Below are 21,237 nucleotides of genomic sequence, written 5' to 3'. Positions count from 1 at the left end.
AATTTCCTTGCTTGGATGACAGATAAAGTAAAAAAAAAAAAAAAATAAGAAGCCAGATGGCAGATCCTGTAACAATTTTAGGAAGTCAGGTTTTGGGTCTCAGTAACTTGATGATGTCTTCTTAAATCGAGCAGACGTCACTGTACATCTGCTTTCACTTGCATAACATTGTGTTGTGCTCTAATATGTAGGAGTGCTGTTTGTCTCATTTTTGCACACTACTTTCAATAGCAGTACCTTTCCTGGACTTCAATTTCATCTGTCTAGTTTCTCAAAAAATATATATATTTATATATACATATATATGTATATATAAGTACACATGTGTGTATATATTTACATACAAACACATTACAATCTGCAAGCATGATACACAGCAAGAGCATCATTACCATTTTTCTAAAAAACGAAAGATTAGAGAGAGTTGTTATATATGTATATATATAAATATATATGTATGTATGTATGTAAAATCCATTGTCTCTCAGAAAAAACGTTACTGATGTTTTTCATATATCATGCTTAGAGTATTTCTTATTTTCTTGAGGAGTATTATGCTTTTTTTTTTTTTTTTTTTTTTTTTTTTTTTTTTTTTTTTCTTATTTTGGAAAGACCTTCAGGCCATTCTCAAAAATGATTCTTCTGTGTTGTGAATTATTAATTACTGTCAGATACATTTTCTAGATCTTTAAGACCTTCACCATAAATCTTTATGCAACATAGTTACAAAATTCTTTCAAGTAATTCACTCAGCCTAGTCATGTTGATTACCGTGGTGGAAAGAAGAGATGAGATGTAATTGCCCATTGCTTAGAATGACCTCAAGAACACATTGTTGATTTATAAGGGCTTTTCAAAAGTAAATCACATCACATTTTTCTGTTTGAAACTCGGTCATCAGAGCTAAAGGTAAACATCAAGGTCATTGGGATGTCATAAATTACCAGGACCGTGAGATTTTCAGTTCTGTTGAGGAAATTCTTCGGTCAATTTTTAGTTGAGGTAAAAATGGACTCTTTCAGCATATATCAGTGAAATTGCAAAATGCATAAAACCATCACTGTAAGTGTACAGTCTCTATTTATACACATGAAAGAAGGTGTAGTCGCAGAAGATTTCAGTCAGTGAAGTCTGCCATTATCGTAAACGCTAATATCATAGAGTTATAGAATATCCTGAGTTGAGAGGGACACACAGGACTCAAGGATGTTGTATTTTTGTGTCATGTGTGGGGGCTTCTGACAGCTCAGGAAATCTGGACTCATCTCATTGCTTTGTGACCACACTACTTTACATTGGAAAAAAAAAAGAAAAAGAAAAAAAAAAAAGTTGTACCATTACATTTGTATAATTATGTTTTTCCTCTACAGCGCATTCAAAGCCTGCCATCCTAAGATCAAAAGTTTTTATTTTGCTGCTGAACATCTAGATGATATGAACAGGTAAGGAAGTGAAGCAAAATTCAAGGAACCATTCATTACACAAGGCATTTCCTTGAAGCCAGTGATAACAAATTAGAATGTGATAATAAATTGTGTAGCAAAGAAGGTTGTAGTTAAAAAAAATATGTGCAGAGTGGCATTATTTCTGAGTGTCTGCATATGCTAAACATTCAGTTCATGCAAGAAGTATCTTTTTTGAAAGAAAGATTTGAGGATTTTTGCAAACAAGGTTTTGTCTCTCTAAAAAGAAGCAAAAAACTTTGCAGTTTTCAGAAGAACTCAAAAGCACAATTGAAGAATTCTTTGTTTCTGTAAAGCTGTTCTTAGCTGTGTAACATCTGCAAAGGTGGAATATCTCCAACTTGGCACCACAGCCTATCTTCACAGATGCATGATGCTTGCTCTGAGGATGCTTCTATTCTCCGGCATTTGGGGGAGAAAGAAGTTGGAGAAGGACTTAAAGCAGCCACTGATTTTTGGTGTTCAGGAAATAGGATCTAGAGATAGCAAAGCAGTTGTGCAGACTGCCTTTACCAACATGAATGTAACTTAAACGTTGAAGTGAGATTTTAGTTTTATTGAAGTTAGCATGGAAAATCTCAACTTAAAAAAAAAAAAAAAAAAAAAAAAAAAATTAAAAAAGAAAGGATTTAAGTCTTGCTTCTTTGCATGTTGAGCTTACCTGTAAGTATTTTAGGTCTGTTTTTTCAGAATGACGGAGACTTCAGCACAAAATAAACACATTTTCTATTACTTCATTTAAATGGCAAATTAAAAACATAGATTTCATGTCTATTCAAATATCTGAGAATTCATTTCATTTATTTTCACAACATACACTGAAATTAACTCATAATATGGAGTTTTCATCATATGATAGGGCACAAAAAAGGTCAATGGTTGCAGCCTGATAATTGTTCTGTATTAGATAATGTTTATAGGCATCCTAGCTGAGATGCATTTGAAACTAGACAAAAATGTGATAAATCCCAATCCATAAAACTCATTAGTAGATCACAGTTTAATCTTTTCTGCTGTTCTGGATTCAGCTACCTGGCCAAGCAGCTTCAGTGTACGGCCAGTTCTTTACTGATAATATATGACTGAAAAAAAAGATGCCAGTACTGTGCTTGCTTTTATTTAGAAGTAGCTGCCTGTTAATGTTTTCAAAAGTTCATGCATGACTAAAACTCACTTCAAAAATCTCTCCCCAGTTAGAAAACTTTAAACCTTTTTGTTTGTAAAATTTTAAACTTGCCTGTACTAGATAACTCTGTCAAGCCAGTCACTCAAAGTGTGGCTTGCTGCACAGCAAACAGAATAATGACGTAATCTATTCAGCATATTCTGAACTACAGCAGCAGATAAATCACTTCTGTCAGTAGGTCCTCAGTCTGTGTGACAAGGTGACTTGTTTCTGAAAATAAGAATGTGTATAGCTCTTCAATAATCAGAAAGCAGCAGGACAAGTGCATCAGTACATTAAAAACATATTGCACAGTTATAACTTAAGAGCTAGTAGGTTTTCAACTTCCCAGCATGAGCTATATTTTATTCTTTCTTATTAGTGGTGCTTACTATCTTATTTAGAATCAGCTAGACTAAATTTTGTTCCATGTTACACACATGTAAATTTCAAGTAAGCCCATCAAGCTCTATGGAATTACTTGGAATTCTTATGTCTGAATTGACATCACTGTTTCATCATATTTTTTTAATCTTCTTTGACTTGTATGTAATAAAGAGTGGTTCGCCTTCATAAACTCAGTACACAAATTAACTCAATGGACTGAAAAAATGCATTAGGAAAAGGTCTTTCAAATGCAGAGGCAATGAAATACATTGCTTCCTAACTAAAAGCATATTCTAATCTAGCCAGAGTCAAATACAGAATTGGTATATTACAAGGTAAAACAAGACTATTTTGAGCAATTTCTGTTATTTTTCAGTTTCTGGGATACGTTTTAATTATGTATCACTATTCAATTTTTTTATTTTTTTTTTTACTACTTTTAATCCTCATTGCTATGTTTATAAGAAACTTGGGGAGCTGTGATCACTGAACTTTATTTTTGTGAAGTCCTTTCCCTTTGCATGGCTGTACCAGGAAATGTGTTCTTTCTACCCGGTGTGTGCCCCGGTGGCGCAGCGGTAGAATTCCCGTCTGCAACACCAGGGGGCCCGGGTTCGAATCCCCCGCTGTGGAGCAGGGGGTAGAAGTGCCGCTCTGCTACACAGAGGGCTCGAATCCCGGGAGTTGGACTCGATGATCTCTAAGGTCCCTTCCAACTCGCACAATACTATGATACTATGATGATACTATGATACCCACGCAGAGTTTGGGTGAAAGAAGGATAGAATACTCTTTACTGATGCAAAGCACAGTTTTTCTCGTGTAAGTGTATATACACTAAAATTCCTTCCTTGGAAATTATTTTTATTCCAAGAAAATATTCTACTATAGAAGGCATTCCATATGTCTCTTCCTAATGACACTGTACATAAATTTAATTTGATTTTCCAAGGTAACTATGCCTGCCTCTTTAAGTTTTCAGCTAGGCAGGGAAATACAGTCAGTAACTTCATGTGGAATGGTTGATGAGAATTTCCTTGAACCTATGGTAACCAAACTGTATTCTTTGTCTTTTTGTTGGAGGGCAGGGTATTGAAATTGGTAAGAAATTTCTTCCTCAATGTAACTAGATGATCAAGACCAAAGACGACTAGTCACCTTGTAGTATTATCACATGAGAATGTTTCGCGGTGTATGAAGGTGACCTCTAAATTTTTTCCAGCATCACCTACAGATGTCTTCATTCTGGTTAAAATGCAGTTGATTGCTTCTAGACACTGTATGGTGCCCATACTGCCATATAGCTAGTTCATCCTAATCCTTGAACTTTATCATTAAGGAGAATTGGACACACTAAATTAAATTTGACTATAAGCATTGCATGTACCTGGAGTTTGAGATAATAAATTGTTTCCTACTGTTCTCTGAGAATGCCAGTACAGTGCGTTTTTCCTTACAAAAGTTACAGATCTATAGAAATATTTTTATCTAGTTCTAGTGTGAGTCATGAAATTGTTTTAATTAAATACTGAGGAGAAATGTACATGTCCTATTCTTAAAAAGATTTAAAAAGGAAAAGAAAAAAGAAAACCTAGATGATTGCTGCAAGTACCAATGTTACTTACTGTAACTATTTTAACTTTTATTGTCATAGCTAACAATAACAAACTTCTCACAAGAAAGCTGAAGCTGTACTTGCAGTAAGGAGGGAATATTTTTTTGGCTTCTTGCCCTTGAGAAAACTACAGTGGTTATTAATACAGAGCACAATGTAGGGAAGGGAGTTTAAAGTCTTCCCTTGACCAAGGGTTTTGCAAATTACTTTCAAGGAGTTTTTTATTGTATGTTTTAATATTTATATTAAGGAGTTCTTGTATAACTGTACACTTGATACTTTTGTACCCTATGTTGTGTAAAGCAGGTATGTTTTACTCTTCTTTTGTTCTTCCAGAGATCTTGACAAATTCCTGTGATATATGTGATATAAGCCCAATGTGATAGATTTCTCATATGATTCTACCTAGAAGCAAACTAGACATGTTTAATCAAAATAATGATTTTCTAACTGTACACATTCTAACTGTATCTAATGAATCTTTAGCGGCCATATATTAGAAAATCTGCAGAAGTCAATGCCATTCTCTTCAGCTCTGAACTAGCAGACCACTCAAAAGCCACTGTTATTAAATCTTTACAACCATATCACAACCTTGTCACTTGCCACAGGCATTGCAGATGACGCAAATCATGAACAACAGAAAATGATTAAATGTGAAGTCAGTCAGCTGTCTCCCTTTTAGACTGGTATACAGCTCCTGTGTTATCATTAGATTATACTTCTCAGAAATAACATTTTTATGGAATTATCAACTGATTGTCAATTAACTCTTCGTTAATTTAGTTGATTGCCTCACTCAATATCATGCACACAAAATTCTATCTTATGTTTCAGATGAAATGAAATTTCCCAACTGGATAATTCCCATAGTTATCTTGCCTATTATGTTGTGGTCAGCAGGTCTATTCCAAGAGGTTCAGTAGGTGGTTGTTTCATGTTGGCTGCCTTGGGTGGTGGTAAGCTTTGAGCTTTGTGTTCCCCAAAGAAAGCCTTCTCAAATGAGGACAGTTTTGGAAAAGGATCACTTTTTATACTATGAAGATGTGCAATAATTGTCTACAGCACCATTTGTTGGGTCTCTGCTTCCATGTGCCTGTGACTTTTATAAATGCTTGGCACTTTCTAACAAATGCAACTAAAATTTTGTCTCATCTTCAGTTTCTCTATCATTCTGACAGAAATATTGATTGTAAGGTAATATGAAGTGTGCTGTAATCACTTCAGGAGCAGATCTCTAGCATCCTTCCCAGTGTATAATGACTTCTGTACTTTTAATGTAATTTACAGATAATATATCACTTTTTGCTGGTCACTGTTTTGGGAGGGACAGTTGGAGAAATTTATTCCAAGGGGGGCAACTGTATTTTATGATCTTATGCCTACTTACCCTGAACCAAAGTTTCTCAAAGGTCGGGATGCGGAAGTGGTTAAAAAGGTCTCAGAAAGATCTCTCTTGCTGAGAAAATAATACATGGTGTTTCCACATGTGCAGTGTGCAAGTAACACCCCTAAGACACAGTTTTATGAAACACATTTCTGAAGAAGACACAAAACTGACTTCAGTTATCTCTCTGCCAACACTAGCAGTAAAATTGCAAGCTGCTCGCTAGCTTGGCAAAGGTCTATCATCCTGACTGTGGGATGGTTGGAGTATGCAATTCCAGGTTTAATGTGGAATGGACAATCATAGGAGGTTGTCTTGTGTGTTTAAAACCTCATCGATGGAGGAACTAATTTAGTGGAAGTGTTCAGATGATGAATACACTGAGAGTCACATGGGGGAAGAGGGCAGGCTGAAGCAAAGCATTGGTACAGGCAGCTGAATATACACCTCGCAATGACTGCTCTCCTAGAAGAGAACTGCAGCAGTTTGTTATAAATTTGTGCAGCTCATAGAAGTCTTTTTTCAAGTCTAAGTTGAGGTGAAAGCCTTAATGTGAATTGCATTGAGGCAACTGCCGTTTCTCCCTCTGCTTCTCTGACACAAACACAAAAGTGAATTCTGGTATGCCTCCTTCTCTTTGTGCTTGGCACTGTGGGTAAGCCCCAAAACACATAATGGTATAATTAAACTTCACTGTCTGTTTAGGATGGAGCCTGTTCTTTTGACAGCGGGTTTCTGCTCTGTTCCTCTGCTGCGTTGCCTATTCAGCCTTAAAGTATTGCTTAATCTCTGAAAAGTGGTGTTTATTCTTAAGAAATCAGAACAGCGGGAGTATTGACATGATGGCATATCTGTGAGCAGCAGACTTAATAGCTCTTTGGCCATCTCCAAATCCTGTATTTACAGATATTTGACATCATACATGGTTTTCCATTTGAAGCAAGATCTACGCTGTAAAAAACAGTTTTTTGAAGAGCAAAATTATAGATCTTTGGAGGCTACCTCAGTAAAAGTATCAAAGAAAACAGATGTTTAATCTGAAAAAAAAAAACAAAACAAACAAACAAACAAAAAAAAACCAAAAAACCAACATTATTCTGAATCTCCTTCAGATGCTCATGCTTTTGTTTTTTGTACAAGTGCACCATAAATTAACATTCTGGATCAGTATCACTGCTCTTTTAATATTATTTCAGATGGCTAAACAGAATTAACATGCTTGCTGCTGGCTACGCAGAAAGGGAGAGGATCAAACAAGAGCAAGGTAATGTGTTATTATTTTGGTTTCTTCTGTCAGCTCTTGTAACAAGTTCATCTGCTCTTTTTTTTTTCCCTGCTGTGTATCAGGCCTCATTCTCATCATCTGAGAGCAATTCTGAAATGAGTTTCACTGTTGTTGTGATAGATAATTTTTTCTCTTGGGGGTTTTTATTAGCTTCTTCAGATTCTGATCAAAGTACCCTTGTACTATTTCTATGAAAGCTGCAGAAGTAGATAAAAGCAGAATATTTTCTGCCAGTATTCTCAGGTATGTGGTACCTAGGTATGTGTTCCCCAACAGAACAAACTTAAGAATCTGTAGACTGAAAAAAAAAAAAAAATTGAAATCATTACCATTTGGTATTTGAATGTGCAGGAGTAGGAATGTGTGAAATTGGTCTCTGGAACAAAAACATCCCTCTAAAGCCTGCTGACAAAATTGGATTTCCCTTAAAGACTTAATTTTAAAGCCATTAAAAATTTTGGTGATTACTTCTGATTTTACTATATTGAGGTGCATGCTAGAGCCCTGTTGCCTTTTCAGTGAAGCTCTTCATTTGGAGTTGTAGGCTTACATCATTTTATATATTTTTTTGTCTAGTATTTCATAGCTTTATAAAAATAGCATATATAAAACAGTGAGTCCGTTTGTTTTACTTTGCTGCAGTAGAAATCCTGTTGGCCAACAGGATCCATTGCATTGGGCAGGTTATTTTCTCAAATTGCCAGAGGCAAAGATTCACAGAAGTATTTCTATCCAATAGGCTGGTCTGGAAAGCATTTGGCATCTCAGTCCTTACTTTTTTTACATGTGTATCTGGCTGCAAGCAACAGACAATGACAGCGTTCTGAATGAACTAGAACTTATCTGGGTGCCTGTCTACCTGCTGCCTCCAAAGTCAGAATACCACATTCTAATTCTATGGCTTCTCAGCCTTCATCAGTGAAGCTCTAACTTTTGTTCTGAAAAGCCTGTATCTAGTGCTGCAGCAGCAATTTAATTTAATGCAGCATTTTCTTTACAAAAACTCAATTTCTAGTTGTTTTTCAGGGAAAGTTTGTATTCAAAAGATAGTCTCTAGGCTTCACAATTAGGCATGTGGTGTTCCCCTCACCACCCAGAAACCTGGATCTATGCCAGCCTACGTAACAGCAGCCTTAGCCATGTCCTTCTGACATTAGCTATGTCTCCCTCCTGGGAGACATGCAAAAGACTTCATTCTCCATTGAGAAGCAAGGATGACTTTAGCAGGCAGGTGAAAACATCAACAGAGTAAGATATTCTGTAATGGCAGAAGATGAACAGGCATCAGGAAATGGTATGTGCCTTAATTCATACCCTGACTGTCTTACTACAGAGCACCCTAGAGGGATCAGCCTGCTCTTGGAGAACAGTGGCTTACAGTATTGAGATGTATTTTGATGGTAGCAGTGTGGGAGGGAAGTTTTGTGGGTGTTCTGCCTTTCCCTCAGATAACTAGGTTGTACCTGCTGCTGTCTTGTTTCTAATTATACCTTCCAGCAAATGCAGCTGCTTAGTGTGGGAGTGCTGCCCATCTCCTGGTGTGGCCTGTTATTGTCTGTGCACACCACATCACTCATTGTACCAGGTCCTCTGCATTCACATAGCCCAGGAGACATGCTGCAATCACTGCTGCTCTAGTCATTTTCTCAGTGCCTCACCAAACCAAAATCTGCTTGGAACCTGTATTTCCCATGCCACATAGCAATAACCATTTTGGAAGAACCTGCATACCATCCATTGCTGCTTGAAGAGGCCACAAACAAACTCTGAATTTTGGAGTATTCAGGGAAATCCTCCATGTTAGCTTCCAAAGGCAAACCAAAGCTTTTATAGAAAGGAGGCTGGCAATAGTATTACAATAGCACGTGGGATGAAAAAGGAAAGAGTGTAAGAATGGTTATTCTAACACTGCCCAAGTGCACAACTGCAGAAATAGTGCACCTTTACAGATCCAGATGGTTGTGAAGATTTTTTTTTTCCTACCAAACAATTGCTGAATAATAGCAGATGATCCTGTTCTTAGACATGAGATCACATGTATCTGAATAGCCTCGTGTTGCCTATTATTAAAATGGCTCCCTGCTGAAGATCATCAGTGAGACTCCACTTACCACTGAAATTATATCCCAGGCACTGAGGGAGCTCTTTATTTCCACACTAATGCCATTTACTCAAATTGATTCATCGTATGGAGGTAGAGAATGCTATATCTGCTTTATTCTCCATATTTGTGTTTATGGAGGGAATCAGCATCGCATTCCCCTTTCGCTGCAGCGTGAAGCTTTTATGCCTCTGGTGCTTATCCTTGGCTCCCAGAACAAGGGCTGTTAAACAGCTGAGCTGTGCCCCTAATTAGCGGAGGCATCAAGTTAACAATGTAAAGCCTCTCTATCACTTCAAGCATTTTTGAAATTATAGAAACTGTGAAGCTGGATTTTTCTATATTAAGTGACTGTTCCAATTGTCATCTACATATTTAATTTCACAAAAGGTCTTTTATCAGTTCAGCCCCTTGCAGGAAAGCTTTAGAATGCTTCTGAAACAATTCAACAGTAGTTGTCAAACTTGTTTCAATTAAGAGTTGAACAGTTCTGAATCTAAAGTGTATAAATATATTTCAAGTGCTGTACAGATGCACGAATCACAAAACTGTGGGTGTATTGCTGGAGAAAATGTCACATTCTGTACAGAACAGTTTTATAAAAATACCATCAGCTTTCCATATTAAATACAATGAACGCTAGCAATATGGCAAGGGACTTTCTTGGATGGAGAAGTTACATGCTCTCCAGTCTTAGAAAGTTAGAGAAACAAAAGGGCTTGCTTATCTAAATAGAAACGTTTTAACTAGAAAATGGCAGGTCAATTTTGTCTTACTTATAAGACATACAGACTCTTGCTTATTCAGAAAGCTTTGAAGATATGGCTAATGCTTTGAACATGTCTGTTGCTAAATTGGACAAAGTGTGCAAAGAGAAATATGGCAACCATTTGATGCCATGACACACATTTTAGGTAGACTGCAATGTCTCACTTGCCAAAACCAGAACATTTTTAAAAACTGATGGAGGTTAATTTCATTCGTTTCACCTGAAAATCGGCCCCTATAACTGCAGATTTTTTTTCTAGGCAAATACAGTAAGTTGCCAACATGATTTCCTATTTGAGGTAAGGTGCCCAAAAGCACGATCATACAATATTTTATGGTTTAGACTAGAAGAACTTTTTTGTACTTTTAGCCAAAAATGAAACCTGCACTGAGAATGCTAGATTGCACTTCCAAAATAAATAGACAAGCTCCAAAGCTGCAGAAATCACAATGAGTGAGAGTTCTGACAGGCCTCACACAAGAAGTAGCTCCACTAAGCTTTGCTATAATGGGAACAACCATACTTGTATGCCAATACTCTGAGGTTTTCTGAGTTGCTGGATACAAGAAAACAGAAAATGACTTCACCATTTGCTCCGGTGTAGTCTTTTTCTCAGCTAATGATGAATTATTAGGAGATGTCTGCAGGCAGGAACATTTGGAATTAGGTTTTTGGTTGTTTTTTTTTTTGTTTGTTTGTTTTTTTTTTTTTTTTTTCTCTTTATTTCATTGTCATGATAAAAATTATTTGTACTATTTATTTCTTACACTATTTGAAGAAAACCTCTCAGCTATAAGCTTGCATGAGGCAATTCAAAAAACCCAGAGTCACAAAAGAGATGTAACTGCTTCTAAAGAATAAATCAATATGGCTGAACACTCCTTGAGTACCATAGTCTGAAAAGATAATGAATCTTAGAGACAACTTTTTCACAATGCTTTCATCTTAATATAATTATTTTTATTTTATTTTATTTTATTTTATTTATTTTATTTTATTTTATTTTTTACTTTAAATCTTGAATAAGATTAGGTACAGTGAATTACACAGTTCCTTGAACACGCAGAGTGGAAACTAACTGAACAGTATAAACTAAACTTGTCCTGTGGTATAGTGGCTTACCCAAATACTAGAGGGTAATACAGCCAGAAACAAAGTGACAACACAAATGTTAGCATCAGTCTTAAGATGTATAGAAACATAAAAGCTATCCATCTGGATCTGAATCAGCAGCTAGTTTTCTTTTCTATGGAATATTAAGATCTGTTGTCTATTTAATTAGATCCTATTCTGCTTCAAAAGTAATTGCCACAGAATAAATAGGAATTATCATGCTGTACAAACTTACATGTGTTTTTCTCCTTCAGTAAGCTACCAAAAATATCATGGAATCATAGAATCATTTGAGTTGGAAGAGACTGTTAAAGGTCATCTACTCTAGCGTTCGCTATGAAATAGACTTGGCTAAGACTTGATATCATTAGAAAATGAAATCTCATATCCCATTAGATTTAGCTCAAAATCTATGTGTCCTTTGTACTTTCTTTCATCCATCTTTTAGAATTCTATTCTTAAATATAATTGTCACATTCTTCCTTAGCAAACCACCTTTAGGTTCTTGGTTGGGTAATAGGATAGCAGCTATTTTATAGTGAAGATATAACATGAAGTTTTTCTGCCTTATGGTAAATGCATCTTCTTTCTTTTTATCAGAAATTTAATTGAAAACCTTGGGTAACTCGTAGTGTGGAAAATGACAAGAAAAATAACATTGATTATTCATGCAAGCAATAACCTCTACTTGCTTGATTTGCTAGTTGATATTGATTAAATTTGTTAATGTTATTTGCAGTCAATAAGTCTTTTGAAAATTACTTCCTTCTTTTCCGCTCAAAAAATACTCTCAGTAATTTCCAGCCAATATATGTACAATCATAATTATTTTGATGATTTAGCAAATCTTTGAAAATCTTATTGCACCAGGTGTATTCTGTATGCATGTATTTATAAGGTGTGTACAAGAGTTATATCAGTGGGACTTTTGCAGGTTGTTGGTTAATTTCTCTGTGATGGGAAATTAGACTTAATACACCCAGTCATGTTTTGAATTTTTCACTCCTTATTTTAAAACATTTCCAAATGACAGCAGCTAGCACATAGAGTCAACAGTAATATTTAACTCTCAGTAATATCTACAAAGGAATTTCTAGTTGTATTTGTGAAAACAAGTTTTCTGATATAGAAACTTATCAAAACATGTTGGTAGCTTTTGACCTGATGTGTATGTAACTTGTAGATTACTGGAGTGAGAGTGATAAGGAGGAGGCTGACACTCCATCAACACCCAAACAAGACAGCCCACCACCCCCATATGATACATACCCACGTCCTCCTTCGGTAAGTCACTTGCAACTGCCTAATCAGGAATGGCTGCACAAAGTGTCACTTTCACCAACTCTTCTGATCAGAACCACGTGCTTGCAAACATTGCACTCCAGTATATTTTTTAAGTCAGTACTGGGCTTAAGCTGTTTCTTTAGTATAATGCATTGCTAGTTTTCCAGAACCATCCTTGCCATTTCCACTGGTGTGTAGAAAACACATGTATAATCCTACTCATTGTACAGACATGAATTAAGTTACAGAATTCTTTCTCTTCTTAATCATGATAGACCCCTGCTCATCCATGTAATTGCTCACATCTCTCTTATCATCTTCTTTGACAAGATGCAATACCCAGGTAACAGAGTTTCTTCTCTAAGATACTACAGTGGTGCTGAGAAGCATTACAGTAACAAACTACATTTGATTTTCCAGAGAAATGCCAACCTAAAAATGTTGTTTTGTATGGCCAACAGCAATTCTGTTGCTTGTTAAAAAGTAGGTTTATCTATAAAAGAGAGATACTGAAAGGCCTCCCTGGAGCCTTCTCTTCTCCACACTGAACAGTATCTCTCAGACTATCCTCATAGGGAAGGTATTCCATATCTCCTGTGTCTTCCACGAAGCCATATTCTACAAAGTTTTCTGAAAAATAATTGAGTGACCCTCTTCTACTGATTAAGAGACATTCTATAGGAGTGTGTATCAGTGTGTGTGCAAGGTCATTACCAAAATGGGGGCCATCGGTAACAACAAACAGTATGTGATTGCCGTTAGGGGTAAGCCGCAGTCTCCACTGATCTGAAGTTTGCTCCATTGCAGATGAGTTGCACCAGTCCCTACGTGGAGCCAAAGCACAGCCGCCTCTCTTCCACAGAGACCTCCCAGTCGCAGTCATCACATGAGGAGTTCCGCCCAGAGGCGGCGGGGAGTGTCACCGACTCACCAGTGCGCAAGACAGCGAGCCAGCGGCGCTCCTGGCAGGACCTCATTGAGACGCCACTGACGAGCTCAGGACTTCACTACTTGCAGACGCTGCCGCTGGAGGACTCGGTGTTCTCTGAGACGGCCGTGGTGTCCCCTGAGCACCGTCGGCAGTCCACTTTGCCCACCCAGAAATGCCACCTGCAAGATCACTACGGCCCCTTCCCACTTGTGGAAGGGGAGCGGATGCAAGTGCTGAACGGGAATGGAGGCAAGCCCCGCAGCTTCACGCTGCCACGGGACAGCGGCTTCAACCACTGCTGCCAGAGCCTTTCGGTGGGAGCCACCGATCACCACGAGGAAGTGCAGCAAAAGGAGGTGGAAGAGGAAGAGGAGGAGGAAGAGGAGGAAGTCAAAGCAGCAGAAGAAAACCAGGAAGATAAAAGTAAGTATGGGATATTTCTGTGGCTTTTCAGCAGCCCTGTTTGTGTTATGTAGTGGTTGTTTTTCCCTTTAACTATTTAAAAAAAAAAAAAAAAAAAAAAAAAAAAAACTTCCCCCATCTCCCATATTTTACCAGGTTTACTTTGTTTTGTACCTATTTAATCAACCATATGTATGAGGCTTAACAGTCTGACAGAGTGCTGCATGATCTGTCATGAGCCCCAGATGCTTCCCCATTGGCTGGTCAGCAGCTGTGCCCTACTAGTGTTTCTCTGTCATAAATGGATGTTGCTTCTGTGCTTTCTTCCCACTTGCCCAGTATTCTCCCCCACTGACACACGTATGTGTCAGGCAGGACATGCCGAGTCCAGTTTTCCAGCCAGCCTCTCTCCAGGTTGTAAAAAGCACTCAGTAAACCCTGGTTTTGCAGAGTCAGGCTGTGAGTCTGTGGTGTCCAGGGGAACAGGTTATAGGACAGCCCAGAACCCGCAGGAATTTGAAAAACAGTGTACGTTCCCCAATTCCTCACCTTGTCATTTTTAATTACAGAAGTTCAGAAAACAAATATTTCAGAACAAAAATTAAAATAAAATATCTACGTAACCAGTGGGGTTTAAAAACAAAGCATCCTAATACTGAGTAACTGCCTCTTACATGGCATGTTAACTCCATAGATATTTGTGCTACTTGTCAGAAATATTCCAATTAAACAGAATGAAGGTCCCTGCTCCTCCTGAACCCGTAAACACATTTCTGTGTCTGTTTCATGCTCTGTCTTCACTGTCATTTATGGAGCTTCTCAGCGTGCGTTGCTAGCAAAGTTCAGTTTGCACCCAAGTTGTCGGGTCTGTCAGCAAAGCCTGCATTCATGTGCTCTGGGGTTGTGCTGTGATGAAGTTTCTGCAATGGCAAGGAAAGTGGCAAGGATGACCTCTGAAGCTCTCAGAGGTGTGGTGATCTCATTCCTTCAGATTTTTCACTGTAAGGAAGGATAAAAATGGTAAAGAGATAGGAAAGGGTAGTGAGAGCTCTGGATAACTACCTGCCTGCCTAAGTTAATTCATTCAAGTTAGCACCTTTTTGAGCATTAAAGTTCATTATTTAGTCTACATGGGAGAAATCAGCAGTTTTCCATTTTCCATTTTTGGTCAGTAGATTCTAGACTTCATCAGATGGCTAGAAAGTGTTGTCCTATTTTTAGCTTTCAGTTTTGATTTTCAGATGGGTTTTTACTGGTAGCAGTAAGAAGATTTTATATATATATACATATATATATATATAAATATTTCTTGCAGGCACTGGGACTGGAAAAGAGCAAGGAGACTTCCCAGCAGTGCCTGTTCTGCTGGACATTGTTCAAGGATCCTGTTGCAGAGCTTAAGATGTCAAGTGTTTTAGACATCAATTTTGAATCCTTTAGAGTCCCGAGTGTAACAGGTTTTATAGTGTGCAATACTAATAAAGGACTTGTGTTTGGATTAGCAGGCCAGAACTTGGGCTCTTCTCCACATTTCTCTAAAAATTTCCAAAAAGGGAGAAAAAAAAAAAATTAATTGGCAAGCAGTTTCACTGTGTACACATACTTTTATTTTTCTTTAAGTGAGAAGGTTTTCATGGTTGAAGCATTAATGGGAGATTGGTTCTGAGACATTAATGACCAGCTAGACAAGTAAAGTGTGCATGGTGAGTTACTGACCATGAAATTGTAAAAACAGAGAGAAAATTCTGTTTAGTCTGTTGAAAAGTTTAGGTGCCAAATTGCTTGTTGCTATGGCTACTCTGTTCTGTTTGCAACACTGGCTTTTTCCAGCATGGTTACCAGTAAAAAAGGCAGGAGGGATTGCATGCAAATGGTGCTCTGTGGTGCAAAATCTCAATTTCTGGGCTGAGAGGAACAAGATTTGCTTGTGACTGTTGAGCGTGCTGACAGGATTGGCCTGACACCTCTGCTGGTCTGGGAGCACAAGAACTTGCAGCTGGTGGGGAGGGGAATCCTCCCTATTGGGAGAGGTTTTAGCCTCTCTTTCTGGCTTCCTGATGTGGTATCAAACAAACCTTTAAAATGTATTTATTTGCCTTGCACGTTTGTGATCTTGACATAGCTCTAAACTCTTGGATGACTGTATGTGTTCCTGTGTATACGTGTCTGCGTTTCAGAGCTTAACCATTCCTCTTGCTGTTTGTGTGGGACAAGGAATACAGCGCCTTTGTGCTTGCTGCTGTATGAGTCAAATGTCATTGCCAAAACTTTGTTTTCTCAGCTTCTTTTATTCCTTTCCCACTTTTAAAGCCTCCCGAGTTTCAACCAAGTAGTGAAATGTGGTCCTGTGTTTTCTAACTTCTATCCCAAAGATGTTTTCAAACAGCCACCACACACATTAGGAGCTCCGTGCTTTCTGTCAGATGCTGTCTTTGGCTGCTATAATTTGCATGGTTCTGTTGACTCTCTACAAAACCTATACTGATGTGCAGCAGCTGAGAATCTGCTCTCTGCTAATCAATGCTATGTGCGCGAAATAAATACTGCAAGAATGTCCTGACACTGCAAATAGTGCTGCGTACCAGCCCTGCTGTAATACCTGGATATATCATTGTAAACTAAAAATGTGTTGTCCTTTCCTGTGCTTATCCATTGGGACCTAACTTTTGTGTGTTGTTCAGTTGCTTCTTTTTGTCTCATTATATCACATTAATGCTTCAAGGCTAATCTTTGGTTATTCTATTTCCCTAACTGACTTTTGTCTCAGTCATTTAGTTGTTTGGTACACATGCTGTCCTGTAAGGTCTCTTGCTTTGTAATTTAAGAGGATTCTTCTGTGGGGTATTTGTGTTTGTCTATGTGGTTGTTCCCAAGGCTGTGAAAGTGGCAAACAGCACCATACGTGCCCTCGTGCTGTGATGCTGTGAAGCAGCTGCACACAAAAAAGCATGTGAGAGGCCTGGCCCTCTGCACTGCATTTCCATGGTGCGGTTGTGAAGGATGTGTGCCCTTCCATTTTGCTTTCTGCTAGCTGCAGTGAGAAGAATGAAAGAGCTGTGCATCACATCATTGCCACCCCTTCCCCAGGCCCCAGGTCCTCACTCTCTGTGTTTGTTTCATGTTTCATGACTTAATGCTAAAGAGCACCTAAGGTCTTCTTGGCAGATTATTGTTATTTGGAAATACTGTTGCTGGAATCTCTTTCATTTCTTAGGCTTCTTTGGTCTGTAGTGAAGGAACAGGAACATCTCAGTGTTCAGTACTGAGTAGAAGCAACTGCTCGCTCCAAAGTGTGTAACTGGTGTGGAACCACTGACCTCTCTGTAGAGAAGCCTTCACTTTCTGTGCTACCTCTGAAACAGTGCAGGAAGAGCAATAGCATCAGTAGGAGACTTATCGTAAAAAAAAAATATTTCTTATACCCAGTCTAAATCTCCTCTATTTTAGTTTGAAACCTCTTGCCCTTGTTCTGTCACCACAGATCCTGCTAAAGAGTCCATCCACTTCCTTCTTACAGCCCCCCCTTTAGATACTGAAAGGCCACTATCGGGTCTCTCTGAAGCCTTCTCTTCTCCAGGCTGAACAGCCCCAGATCTCTCAGCCAAAATACTACATTGTGTAGTAACACTTGTAACACTTCTTGCTTTTACTTCTCTGCCTTTTGGATAGGATATCTTTTTTACTTTGGCAGGCAAATGTGGGAGTTAGGATAAGTAATGCATAAAGACTGGATTGTACACACTGGAGCTGTTGCTGATGTGTGTCTGCAATTAATAGGACAGCTTGCTTTTCTGACAGCCCCTTTCCATTAGGCAGGATACCATTAGTGGTGCCCTGTCATCTGACCCCACCTAGTTAGTTTTATCTGCACCAATAGGCAAGGGAGAGGCCATTAAGATACTATATATTCCCCTTTGGAATTTCTCAGGTTAGTAAAGGTGTGCATGCCTGCTAGCATCTTAAGTAAGCAGGGCTATGAGAGATGACAGGTCATGTTTCACATTAGAAATATTCCTTTTGAGGCTGGCAAATTGCACAAAGTGCGGCACCCTCTGGGACAGTAAGGAGGACGTTATTCTAACTTAATACATTCACCATCAGTCATGTACAAACCAGAGCATTTGCCAGGGCTGGGTTGCTGGGTTTTCTTCTCAATGTTCTTTTGGGCAGCTCAGCATGTGTACTCAGACACTGAAATGAAGTGAAGAAAAAGGACGCTTTTTCTAAGCTGTGTGATTGCCACCTGGCTTTTCATTCATGATTCCAGCATGAGCCGTCCCCCTGGCACCAATCTGTGTGCCCATGCTCTGCCCCACTGAGCCACCCAATGCCAGCACCCAGCTGGTAGAGCTGCTGGGCACTCAGAATGAGCCTGGGTAAAATGCCATGGAGTTGTATTAAAACTTTTAGTCTTATGTCTCTTAGTTCATACTGTAAATGGCTAGCCAGTGGGGCATTGGTATGGGTAGTTGATATCTCCAGAGGAAAATTTTCATCAGTAGTTTGCTGTTTCAGGCAGGAAGGAAAGTGGTAAAGCAGACAAGTCAGTTGCTGACATTGGGTTATTATCCAACCCTCTTTTCAGAGCTTATGTGTTAACACAGAAAATGTTCAGTGGAGCAGCTTGTATCTTCTGTGCAAAACTGTTTTTCTTATTTTTATCTAGAACGTTTAGTGCTTCATTCATCATAGGATCCAGTGGGACACAAGAGCTGTTATATTCAAAAATTAATCAGTGGGGAGACAGCATCATTGATAATCTAGCCTATATGTCAGGCTAAATGTTTTTATCTTTGTTAAGTTTAAAATTCCATGTTTATCTGAATAGAAATTTCTGTAAGCTTCCAGAAGCAAGTATATATCTGGGAAAAAACTGACCCTAAATGAGAGCTGCTCAATTATCTTCGAGCCACTGTCTGTGCATGTTCAGTTGTATGTACATATGTATTATACTTCTTATTATATTGAAAAGTATACTGATACACAAACCAACTTGGATAGACAAGTACCAGGACTAGGTTTCCTATGCATCTTCTTTCACAGAATCACAGAATTTTTCAGGTTGGAAAAGACCTAGAAGATCATCTAGTCCAACCATTACCAATACTTCCCAGCTAAACCGTATTCCTCAATGCAACATCCAAACGTTTCTTGAACACTCCCATGGTTGGTGACTCTACCACCTCCCTGGGCAGTGCATTCCAATGCCTGACTACCCTTTCTGAGAAGAAATACTTCCTAATGTTCAGCCTGAACCTCCCCTGTCGCAGCTTGAAACCATTCCCTCTAGTTCTATCACTGTCTACACGAGAGAAAAGGCCAACCCCCAGCTCACCACAACCTCCCTTCAGGAAGTTATAGAGAGCTATAAGGTCTCCCCTGAGCCTCCTCTTCTCCAGGCTGAACAATCCCAGTTCCCTCAGCCGCTCCTCATAAGGCCTGTGCTCCAGACCCCTCACCAGCTTCTTTAAAGTGTAAACTTTATTAAAATAATTAAAAAACAGGGAAAAAAAAAAAAAAAAAAAAAAGGCTTTTTTGGTTCTCATGAGCAAAAGAAATTCTACTACACAAATGGTTTTGTATTTTAAATAAAAACAACCAGATACAAAAACTCTACATTCAGATTTTAAGTTTCAGTAGGAAGGGAAAAAAAAAACCATCTGCAGTGTTCGAAAGCCAAATATTTCAGCAGTGTGTGGAGACAGGACAAGGGGAAATGGCCAGAAACTGTAGCATAGGAAGTTCCACATGAATGTGCGCAAGAACTTCTTTACGGTGAGGGTGATGGAGCACTGGAACAGGCTGCCCAGGGGGGTTGTGGAATCTCCTTCGCTGGAGATATTCAAGACCCGCCTGGACACCTATCTGTGTGACCTGGTGTAGGGAACCTGCTTTGGCAGGGGGGTTGGACTCGATGATCTCTGGCGGTCCCTTCCAACCCCTACAATTCTGTGATTCTGTGATTGAATCATTTATTGGGTAGTAATTCAGAAAGCGATATGGCCTGTCAACAAAAGTAAAAGCAGTTTAGTTTTATGCCCATTAGACTTTATAAATGTGAATGCATTCTACCCACGAATGTCCTGTTGCCACTCTTTAATTTTAATTGATTTCCATTGCTCATGCTACTAAAAATGCAAAGGAGAGGTGGAGTTCAGAAACAGAAATATTGTTATTTTCCAGCTCTTCCTTTTATATTAATAGCCTTGGGCATCATTGCCAACAGAGATCATCTGATTTTTCTTGAAATATATGGATTTTTCCAAGCAAAAGAAATATAAATGAGAATTTCTTGTGTGGCCGTTCTTACAGCGTACTTTTCTATCAAAGAATCCTCAGCTGTGTTACCAAGCTGGCAGCTGTCAACAGAAACATGCTAACAGAGGCACTGTCATTTTGGGTTGAAGAGCAAGGAATCTATGTGCATGATAATATACTCCAGCTTTTCTTTTTTCCCCCATTTTACGCATCAGTTCTCTTTCAAAGTGTCCTGTAGTCAGCCTGTGGTTTGCCTTTAATTTTTTGGTTTCCTGAGGTAAAGAAGCTCTGTCTCTGCCTCTGCCCTGTCTGAGGCTAGAAAAGATGACTTGTACTTGGTTGACCACTTGATGTGCCATGCAAGGAAGACAGTCCAAATACCCCAGTTCCCACTGCTTGCCATACTAGACGATATGTGATTGATTATTCAATAGTAACTCAGAAAAAAAATGAACCTTTTTTTGGTGCTTGCAGGTTTCTCCCTCCAATTCCAAATGAGCTTACATCTTAAAACATAGCATACATTTTTTAAACGAGGCTGTGTAAGTTTTTAGAAATTATTCTGTGTACAAAATGAAGAACAGACTCTTTTTTTTTCAATTACCACGTCATTTCCCACCAAGAGGAGAGGATTCCTATCCATTTAGCCAACACCTTAATTCATTTCAAACATGAAAAACTAATTTTAACTATTTATATACATCTTACTGCAAGCTCTTTGGAAACAGATTTGGAGATGTACAGAGATTTGACCACTGCAGGAAACGGGAGGAAACTGGTTTTATCAATGGGATTTTTGCTGAACTGTGATGGTTTCTCTTAGAAATTCAGGACACAATTGGCCCTATCTAGAAGTTTTGAGATGCAAAGCAAGCATAAACCTGCAGTGAAACAAGTTAGCCAGTGACTGTGCACAGGGAGAATGTTCTTTTGAAAGATATAATCTTAAAACACTTTTCTCTAAACTGAAAAAAAAGCTGAAACTCTTTCTATAATCAAGTCAGAAGCATATGACAGTCCCATCAGTAGGTCTGGGAGAACTACGGCCTTTTCAGATTATATTTATTACATCTCCAG

General features: G+C 38.5%; 1 protein-coding gene across 6 annotated transcripts in view; it reads left to right on the top strand.

Annotated features, from left to right (window-relative positions):
- Nucleotides 1–21,237, top strand: part of CNKSR2 (connector enhancer of kinase suppressor of Ras 2) — a 209,885-nt gene that overhangs the window by 155,712 nt on the left and 32,936 nt on the right. For all 6 annotated transcript variants that reach the window (XM_072328345.1, XM_072328334.1, XM_072328325.1 and 3 more), the window contains 4 exons: nucleotides 1,371–1,442; nucleotides 7,214–7,281; nucleotides 12,469–12,569; nucleotides 13,377–13,923. In XM_072328345.1, coding sequence (XP_072184446.1) covers nucleotides 1,371–1,442; nucleotides 7,214–7,281; nucleotides 12,469–12,569; nucleotides 13,377–13,923 — 788 coding nt within the window. The remainder of the gene's footprint in view (nucleotides 1–1,370; nucleotides 1,443–7,213; nucleotides 7,282–12,468; nucleotides 12,570–13,376; nucleotides 13,924–21,237) is intronic.

Source organism: Excalfactoria chinensis, chromosome 1, assembly GCF_039878825.1.
Source record: "Excalfactoria chinensis isolate bCotChi1 chromosome 1, bCotChi1.hap2, whole genome shotgun sequence".
Taxonomy (NCBI): domain Eukaryota; kingdom Metazoa; phylum Chordata; class Aves; order Galliformes; family Phasianidae; genus Excalfactoria; species Excalfactoria chinensis.
This window is presented reverse-complemented; position numbering and strand designations above follow the sequence as displayed.